This window comes from Neovison vison, chromosome 1, assembly GCF_020171115.1.
Source record: "Neovison vison isolate M4711 chromosome 1, ASM_NN_V1, whole genome shotgun sequence".
Taxonomy (NCBI): domain Eukaryota; kingdom Metazoa; phylum Chordata; class Mammalia; order Carnivora; family Mustelidae; genus Neogale; species Neogale vison.
In genome coordinates, this window is record NC_058091.1 from 49,880,647 (window position 1) to 49,890,982 (window position 10,336).

At 42.7% G+C, this 10,336-nt stretch overlaps 1 protein-coding gene across 1 annotated transcript in view; it reads left to right on the forward strand.

The window, feature by feature from the left end:
• The window catches only part of HMGN3 (high mobility group nucleosomal binding domain 3), a 30,655-nt gene extending 21,250 nt beyond the window's left edge, over positions 1-9,405 (forward strand). The window contains exons 3-6 of the mRNA XM_044246856.1: positions 4,280-4,309; positions 7,005-7,055; positions 8,497-8,610; positions 9,154-9,405. Coding sequence (XP_044102791.1) covers positions 4,280-4,309; positions 7,005-7,055; positions 8,497-8,610; positions 9,154-9,192 — 234 coding nt within the window. The 3' untranslated portion in view covers positions 9,193-9,405. The remainder of the gene's footprint in view (positions 1-4,279; positions 4,310-7,004; positions 7,056-8,496; positions 8,611-9,153) is intronic.
• Positions 9,406-10,336: the final 931 nt, after the last annotated feature.

Below are 10,336 nucleotides of genomic sequence, written 5' to 3' on the forward strand. Positions count from 1 at the left end.
CTGGAGGAAACAAGGTCCTGAGAGAAATACATTATTTTCCACAGATGTCACAACTTGTGTATTGCAGAAAAAGGAAAGATATTTGAGTATCCTGATTCAGAATCCCCTGTCCTAATGCCACTTTTGTAGTAATCATAAATCTGGTTATCCAGTGCCATTTTTCTGTCTTCTTCATTCCCCAGCCAAGGCTCCAATTGCCATCTTTCTCTGCTTCCCAGTTTTGCAAAAAGCTAATTTCTACTTGGCTCCTCATTTGTCTTTGGAAACTAAAAGCAACTTGACTTCTGGCTTTTGTCTTCATGGTCCCTGACTTGTGATGGTTTGACTTATAATTTTTTGGCTTTACTGTGGTGCAAAAGCAATACTCAGTCAGTAGAAACCACGCTTTTTCCCAAGCTAGCTATGTATGATATGATACTCCCCTGTGATGCTGGACAGTGGCTCCCCTCAGCCCTGTGATCATGAGGGTAAATAATCGATACATGTACAACCCTTCTGTACCCAGACAACCATTCTGGTTTTCACTTTCAGTGTAATATTCAATAAATTACATGGGATATTCAACATTTTATTATAAAACAGGCTTTGTGTTAGGTAACTCTGCCCAACTGTGGGGTAGTGTACATGTTCTGGACACATTTAAGGGAAGCTAGGCTAAACTATGATGTTTGGTAGGTTGGGTATAAAAAATGCATTCTTAGCTTATGATATTTTCAACTTATGGTGGGTTTATGAGGATATAACTCCATTGGAAGTTGAAGAAGATCTGTACATGGTCAAGCTAAGGAGCATTAAGAAATCTTATAGAAATAAACAGACTTCCAAATCCCGTTGGAATGGCCCATACGTTTCAAGCAGTATTCAGCAATGTCCAGTGGTTCTACTTGAATCCAGCTACCCCAGTGAACTTTGACATAGTGAGATTAGACTTCCATGTTCTTTTGCAATCAAGATGCTAAAGTAAAAGACTCTGTCTCTTTTGGAGTAGCCTTCATCAGGATTTGCTCCAACCCAGGGAATAATCACTTAATCAAATGCTTATTGAAGACTTTCATTGTGCCCAGCACCTATACACAGCAGTGACAAACCCTCCCATTTCTTGTTTCTGTAATTCTTGGAGACATGTCATTCTGAAAGTCTTCTTTCCTCCTTTGAGAACTACCCTTTGGCCACTTTTCCCAAGGATTCACAGTCAACAAATTGAGAAAAATTCTTCCTGTCTTTTTTTTTTTCCCTGTCCTGCCCAACAGTCCGAGTCTCAAATGAATACTTAAAATTCTAGTTCTTTAAGGAGGAAAGAATAGCAGTCTCATCCCTTTTATAGCCAATAAATACAGCCCATTCGCTTATAGATTTTGAGGCTGTGCAAGCTGGTGGAACTTTCTAGGAAGGTGAACACACTTGCATGCATAACCATGCCACTGCCTGAGTGAAAGGTTCGTCTCAGCCTCCACTGTTTGCAGTGAAAAAGAAAATCTCTTATGATGGTTACTGGAAAGGAAAATTCAAGAAAAGTCCTTTTTTTATAGCATAGAAAGAAGAGCTGGTAAATTTTAGACAGAAAGTCATAAAATGATTTTACACTTAAAGATGTGCTTTTTAGAGACGGTGTTTTAGACAGCCTGGAGAGGCAGATCTTGTTTTTGCATTAATTTCCTGGGCTTTTTATTTTGAAACTCTTATACTGGGCCCGAATTATAAAAAGATAGGGAGTCCTTTGGATCAGAACAGCTTTTGGGCCCTGTAGAATAGTGCTTGCTTGGGGTTAGACTATCTCTGGAAATCCCAAAGGGCTCTCTGACGGCTGCCTTTTCAGTATGCTCAGGGGTTCACATGGAGAGAAAAGGAGCTACAGCACCGGAGTGGGCAATTTTTCACATGATTTGGCCTCACTTCTGTGAGATTTTACTCAGAACCACTACTTGGTGGATAGGAAGGCAATAATAAGTAGTAGTTAATATATTTGGCCTCTTTTCAGATCCCAACCTGGACAGTAAGTGAGCAGTGGCCTCAGCCTTGCTCCCCTCGAGTTCCCACTACTACATGTTTCTGGTGCTTATGCATTCTGTTCACCTCCGCATTTATTGAGGGCCCCTGCGAAGCACTGGAGCTACAGAAATGCAGGAGGGGTACAGACATGAAACAGATGAGGTGAACAGTGAGGTAAGGCTGAGGAGGTACAATATGTTGACACAGCTAGAGAGGGAGTCCGATAAGGTTCTTTCATCCCTCTTGAACATAAAGGCTGCCATTTTTTCTCTCAGAGTGTCTCCTTCTGAGCCCTCTTCTGCCAGCTGTGCATCACTGGGGAGAGGGAGGCCAGCTCTTGAGGTCATGCAGGAGCATCTGTGCTGAGTTTAGTGGATGCTTGGAGAGCATTTTGAAGAAGCACGAGTTACTTGCTGGCTGGCTTAACTGCGACTGTTGTCTTTCCTTTGGTGATACTCAGTTCATTGCAGTTAACCCTCCCGAGAAGGGCATCATGGGATTTGGGTCCTGGTTCCCTGTGACTCATGGGTGCGTTGTCATGAATGCACCCGTGGTAACCCAGCAGACATGGTGCTGTTTCCTCCGGAGCATGTGACACAGGCGCTCCTCCTGTGCTAAGCGTCGAGCTGTACATCCCCTTACCCCATGCAGGGAGTATATCGTGGCTGCCTTCACCGGCGCCGTCTCCTAGTCTCTGCACCTTCTGCTCTTAAGTCCAACTCTGATTTTTCCCTTGAGACCCCAGGGTTAAAATTATTCCTGGAGGCTCTGGCCCTTCATTTCCTTCTGTAGTTTAAAGAAAGATGAGTTTAGCCTCCTCCGGCTATTTTCAGGAAGAAAGTTCTTAGACATGAAGATGGCAAGAAATATTTCTTCTAGTTTGGCCTGACCAGCTGACCTGCACTGACCTAAGCACGGCTTCGAGAATTCCATAATTCCTTGCCGTTGTGGCCTGGGTTCCTACTGACCATATCTGCTGACGCCCTTAAAACAATTATTTGAAGCACATAAGCTATTGTAATGAGGCAAAGTCTGTGTAAGGCAGCAAGAATTAGGAAAAAGATCAAGTTCATTTTTTCAGCACAGCCTTTTGAGAATCTACTATACGTTTGGTGGTACGTACACTGTGTTCTGCCAGAGACAGAACAGTGAGTACAACAGACAAAAAGTATGGAGTATTTATTTCTGGAACACTTTTAAAGAAAGGCAGTTGTACTTTCAGCATGTGAAATCCCGTGGGGAGCCATCTTTTGCTGATGGTAAGGAGAATATCAGTTCTGTGTGCTTCTTTCTGAAATGCCTACAACAGTTTGGCTATTTTAAATTTTCTTTGCAGTCTCATTTGCTTAATTTGTACCGTCCTTGAAGAGAAAAAGATTTCCTGAAAAATGCCATTCTCAACCCAGTTTTTCTAAATTTTCTAAACTTCCAAATTAAAAGAAAAGATTAATGAATTTGGGGGGCATCTGGGTGGCTCATTCAGTTAAGCATGTGCCTTTGGCTCAGGTCATGATCTCGAGTCCTGGGATGGAGCCCCACATCTGCTCAGCCGGGAGTCTGCCCCCTGACCCTCCCCCCTGCTCATGCTCTCACTCTCTCTCTCTCTCTCCCCCAAATGAATAAATTTTTCAAAATCTTTATTAAAAAAAGATTAGTGGGCTTTTTACTCTGTCTAAATCTTTAAGTAAACATACTCATTTAGCAAATAAATAAATATAAATACCTGTTAGAGGTAAAAGAAAGTCTTTCTTGTTAACTGCCTAAGATTTATCCTCATTCTCCTTTCAAGCATAGTAACAAGTCAGGGAACTCCTATTTCTGTTTCTGCACAATTGTATATGTCTTTTTTTGTATTAATATATAAGTTTTAGTTCTGTTTGTAAGGAACAAGAGTCAGACTGGAACTAGTTCTTAAATAGCTCCTCAATGCTCCCGTTGCTCATTCTATCACAAAAGTAGATTATGGGTCGGAACCTAAATTAATCTTCCTTTCTTCTTCTTACCCACAATACCCTTAATTAGGAGAGGCCATTTCTTTGAACAGTGTGTCTACACATCTTTAAAAACTTCCTCTTGAGTATTATGGTACCCAGGGTGCTCAAAATGTGTCTTACCATGCTGACCAGGAACCATACCATTATGGCTCTTTCTGGGCTTTTTCTACTGCAGCCCAGTAATGGGAGTCATACCATTATACTCTTCCAACAAAGTCAGATATCAGGAATGAATTCTTAAAAACCAAATTGGTTGGGTATAATAAGAATACATATTTTTTTCATTTCCTTTGTAGCCCACCAGACGGTCTGCCAGATTGTCAGCGGTGAGTACTCTGGAACCCCCTTGTTATTACTTCTTGTGAGTCCATGTTCCCCCTCCACTCAGGACAAAACAGCAGAAGGAAGATTAAGGTGTTATTTCCCTTGAGTTATTTTATTTCCTTTTTGGAAGGAAATTTTTGGAAATTACTTAGAATTTCTAGCAAACGTGACCAGTGTTGCCAAGCAGTTCACTTGAGCAGACAGGTCAGTGAAAAGTCACAGAGCCAGCCCCATTACCAAGAATATAGAGCCCAGGAAGTTGTTGGATATTGCTAGATCTCCGCAACAAAAGAAGCATGTTAAGTCAAGTCCTACCTTCTGATCCACATATGATGTGCTCAAGTGGACAAGAATTCGGAGTCTCCATGGCTTACGCTTCCATCAGAATGTACGAAAAGCTATCGGAATCCATGTGCTAGAGCCTCATTTCAGAACCAGAGAATCTTTGAAAAAGTAATGATTCTACTTTGCCACTCAGAGTCTCCCTCTCTGGGTGAGGCCTGGGGCAAAGAGAAGGGTTAAGATCATTGGGTATGACCAAGCTCTGGCCATGAATGTGCTCCAGCCCTTCTCACTGTGCTGTGCTCCTTGCTGGCTCTCATGCTCCTCCTTGCTGTCCTGCCAACATACGAGTCCTCATTCTGCCAAGACAGGTGGTCAGCCTGGCTCTCTGGTGGAGGAATTTGGTTAAAATAGCTGCAGCCCATGTTGCGCACTAAGATACAGGGAGGAAGGCATTGGCATCTTGGCCGCCAGGATAAGCTAGCTATTTTGGCCTTTAGTGAAGCATGGATTTCATCCTTGGCCAACACCTGTGCCTGGCACAGAATAGGAAATCAATGCAGAAATGTTTATTAGGACACTGACAAGTTCAGAAGTATGGCCAAGTTTGGGTTGAGTGAGGCAGTGTTTCATGTGAATAGCAACCTAAGGAAGTGATGTCAGAGCCGCCAGAAGGATTAAGAGCCGGGACATGTGTGGGTACACAGTGAAACTGGATTCCACGGAAGCCCCCTAAAGGTGGTGTGCTCTGTCCAATATTAACTTTAACCATGGTTCAGTAGTTCTATTTTAACTTTTGTTAGGGTTATACATTATACTACAAGCCGCTGTAGTCCATGGATCTGTAGCCCAGTAAAGACCTCATAAGTCAAATAAAAACCAAAATTTAAAACCAGGATTGTCCTAAGCACCATGAACGTGCAGTATAAGCACCTTCCACTGAGATCATTGCTCATGCTGCTGACCCAGAGCCTCCTCGATGGCCAGTGGGACTACGGACTGTAGAACCTCCTCCTTTCCTCTCCCATGAATACACTTGACTGCTGACTTGGGGAGAGGTCTCTTTTACAGAAGATATATAAGAAAATTATTTGCTGTAAATTGTGAAAAAAAAACACATGTTAATTCAAAACAATCAAAACCTGAAATAACATGATTTTTTAAATCCCGAAAATGTAGGAACTCTGCAAGTTGCTGTATTTGGAGAACAGACTATAGATTTAGAGTAACAAAAACACCCCTTCCTTCTCAAACCCAGTTTTCTGGTGTTTTGGAGGGTTTTTTTATTTGAAAATTCATGTCGAATAGCCTGTCTTCTAGAATTGCATTGTCTATGATTTTCCTTTATGCCCTTGATGAACAGGGCCAGATTCAATTATGAACCTGAGCCACCTACAGACATTGGGGAGGAATTTTTCTCCAGAGGGGGAGACCCTGGGCAGTGTTTTTTGCTTGGAAACTTTTCTCCTTAGTGCTCCTAAAGTACACATTTTTTTCTAGCTTGATGAGAGAAATATTTGCCCTAAAATAGCTACAGAAAACTAGAGGCTTAAACCCATTATCTTCCCCACTGTCCCCACATGCACCCTGGTCTAGGAGCCCTGAAAAGCAAGAGAGAGCTGAAGCCCCCTATGGAGGGGACCTTAGCCAGAGGACAGGCACTGCTCATGGCCATGGGGAAGAGAACCACCCGAATCAAGAGAAAAATGGTCACTTCGCGGGCTCTTCGGCTACATTTAAGAAAAATCTTAAACTTTGGATGCTAACAGTGGATATTTTATCATTATAATCATGTTCTTAATAAAGAGCTCCAGGGGCAAGTGAGCCCAGTGTCTGGGCAGGCGAGAGATTCTTCTCTCACCTTGAGCTGGCATTGGAGAGGATGAAAATAGGAAGAAGCTTGGCTACAGAACTTGAAATCAACATCAGAAGTAGGAGGATGTGGAAATGATTTTGAAATGCTTCACAGGCAGCAGTCTTCATTACCGGATGGGCTTTGCCTGCGATTGTGCTGTGATTTCTAGACTGTTGGGAAGGCCAGTATGACCGAATTCATTGAGTCATTTGGCGGAGGGCCTGAGTCATTCCTCTCGCCGGTGTGCTGTGATCAAAGGAAGTACAGAGACATCAGAGATGGAAGCTTAAACCTGTTCCTGGAGAGCTACTCTGGACTGGGGAATAATGAGTCGGCTTTTAAATCTCACCTGCTGTTCACTTGAGAACCTGGGATGAAAATAGTTATGAAATGCACAGATCTTTATGCTATTACCTGATGCTGAAAATAGAACGAAATATTTTTAAGTGAACAGAATCATAGTCAAAATGGACTGTTGTCTTTTGCAGTCTTGCTGCATTCCTTTTGGTCCCGAGGGTTGTCTTTTTTCAGTATTTGTGTGATTTAATTTATCTTTACAGAAACCTGCTCCACCCAAACCTGAACCTAAACCAAGGAAAACACCTGCTAAGGTAAGAGGTGCTCCCTCCCCACATTAGCCTTTTAAACAATGAGTAAATTATAATTCCATATCTAAAAATCATCCAAGGAGAGATCACATTTACCAATGCAGGCTCAACGTACGACTAGAAAAGTGTCACCATTGTTAACAGTCTTTCTCAAAAGGCATAGAGCACAGTTTTATGCTGTACCAGGAATGTGTTTCTCATTCAATCAGTAAAGGCAAAGGAAGTCAGAGCGTGTTGCTTCAAGAAGCCTCATGTCCAAGAAGGGTTTGGTAGCAGCACGCAGTTCACATGGTGGCTCAGGAGGCATGAGGCTGGACCCTGGCCACCCAGGTGCCCGCAGCTCCAGGGGCTGGAGGAGGGGTCCTGACTGCCTTTAGCTAACTGGTCTTAGGCTAGTCTGATGACTCATCGTACAATAATTAATGCTAGCAAATAATTAACATCCACAAACGTTTATGTGGCTCTTCTACTATGCCAGACCCTGTTCTAATTGCTTTTCTTATGAAGCTTTCATGTCAGTCCTACTGAGGTAGGTACACACACCCAGTTTTGCAAATGAGGAGACAAGCCCAGAATTATTAAGAAACTTATCCCAAAGAGCTTTTCTGTGCTCTGCCCTTCAGAGCACTGTTGTGAAATTTTTGAAACTACCCATATTTGGGGGCAGCGCCTGGGTGGCTGAGTCAGTTAAGCGCTGCCTTCCACTCAGGTCATGGTCCTGAGGTCTTGGGATGGAGCTCCAAATTGGACCTCCTTCTCCCTCTGCCCCTCAGCCCTCTCATGCGCTCTCGCTCTCTCTCTCTCTCTCTCTCTCTCTCTCTCTTTCTCTCTGTCTCTCACGTGTGCGCTGTCTCAAATAAATAAATAAATAAAATCTTTTTTAAAAAAAGAAACAGAAAGAAAAAAACTACATGTATTTGTGGCATTGAGTAGATGATTCTGAAGCAGAACTCACTTCTGTGGCTTCATCTTAAAATGAGGGACTTTTCTTCACGTAGGGCTTCATTTTCAAGCATTTTCTCAGCCTTCTTGTCCCTCAAGCGCCACATCCTCCCGTGAGGGTTTTTCTCTTGCTGGCTCCTTCCCCAGCTTCTGCCTCATCCTTCCCACAGCCGCTGTTGCTACAGCCACTGCTCTTGATCGGCAGAACCCCTTCTCTGTAGCAAGAGAGGAGGCCCACTGAACAAAGGCATAAGGAGAAGCCTCATCTTTTCCCCAGAAGAGAAAGTCAGTGGACCATCCAAGTAGCCTGTTACCATTCCCACAGGGCCTCAGTGTGACTCACTTGAAGCCCTGCAGACTCGGCTTCCCCTCTGCCCCCCGCAAGCCACCACGTTGGCCATGGCTGCGCTCCACCTCGTGTTTGGGCGAGGCCAACAGATCTTCCCTGACCTCAAATCCCGTCTAACGTGCTTTGTTTCCCTGTGCTCTGACCCTCTGTTAGAAAGAACCGGGAACAAAGATTAACAAAGGTGCTAAAGGGAAGAAGGAGGAAAAGCAAGAAGCTGGAAAGGAAGGTACTGCACCATCTGAAAATGGTGAAACTAAAGCTGAAGAGGTACTTGCCATGACTACCTCCCGCTGATTGACTCAGTGTCTTAACAGAAATTGCTCAGTACTTCAGCCAGTGATAGCACGTTCATAATGTCTCTTCTTTATTGCCCGTAATGTTATTGCAGATCCACATCTCTCGCTCAACTGTTAATGTCTCAACCTCCAGAGGTACCCCACCCAGCACACTGTCAGTAAAGGGGCAGATTGAAACAGTGAGAGTTAAGGGTACAGTAGAAATTCTGCATGTTTGCAGTGACTAGAAGCAGATAGTAGTGTGGTGTTTTTCTTTTAATCACGGACAGTGGGAGCTTGCAGGTAAACGTCTGTGGCCGTTTGAAAAGCAGAAAGCAATAAATGCGGCAGAGTGTTTGCGTACTGTATTCCTGCCTTGTCTGCTTTACACCCAGAGTTGAACTAGGTTTTGCAATAGAGCTGCTAAAAAACAGATGTTCAAAGCGTGTGTGTTGGCTGGGTAGACTTTTCTTTGGCTTCTAGTAGCTTTGATAGTAACTGTCTCTCTTTTTTTTTCCCCCTTTCTTTTTCACAGGCACAGAAAACTGAATCTGTAGATAACAAGGGAGAATGAATTGTCGTGAAAAATTGGGGTTGATTTTATGTACCTCTCGGGGCAACTTTTAAAAGCTATTTTTACCGAGTATTTTGTAAATGCTAATTTTTTAGGATTCTGCTAGTTGGCATACAAAAATATATAAGGACGGACATTTTATCTTCTCATGGTTGTGCTTTTTGGAAATTTCCATCATCCTCAAGTGAAATAAATATCAGTTTGATATTGGAAGCTGTGTGTAAGATTGATTCAGCATTCCATGCGTTTGCTTTAAAAATCGAGTCCTGTGCAAACTGTGGTGTTTTTACTGTGCGTATTTAAATTTTTCATGCAGTTTTTCTAGAGCAATAATCAGTGGTGCTTTTGTACCTAGGTTTTATGTGATTTTAATGAAACATGGATAGTTGTGGCCACCTGCTGACTATTTGTGGTTTAAAATAAAAGGTTTTCTTGCCTGCAAATTACCTGCCTCTTAGTACTGTCTTTACTAAACTTGGACAGGGTTTCATTTTGCTGTTGCAGAAGACCTGAAGAATAGTTACAGTTTGTGCCATAATGGTATCTCTAAGAAGTCAAATAGGATGATTTCTTAATTGTTTGGCCTTTACAAATGTTATTATTTTATTTTTATCTATTTATTTATTTATTTATTTTCATCGTAACAGTATTCGTTGTTTTTGCACCACACCCAGTGCTCCATGCAATACGTGCCCTCCTTAATAAAGTAAATTGGTTTTTTTTTCCTACCAAGAGTAGAACACATTCCTAACTGAGACATTTGTCATGCAACAAATGTTATTATTTTAATAAAACCATCTATGAGAGCTAGCGTGGAAGGACTACATCTAAAACACTTGATGCCAGAAGTGGTCAACAATGATCACCATATAATAAGCTTAATAAAACGCTATTTTTTAAAAGGTCTTTATAAACAGAATAGAGTTCTCTTAAACCAGAGCTGGTGAAAAACCACAAACTAGGGCTAATACTTGAAGATCTGTCACTTTTGGGGTGCCCAGTGGCTCATTTGTTAAGCATCTGCCTTAGGCTCAGGTCATGATCCCAGGGCCCTGGGATCAAGCCTGACGTCAGGTTCCCTGCTCAGTGGGAAGCCTGCTTCTCCCTCTCCCTGTGCAGCTCCCCCTGCTTGTGTACTTTCTCT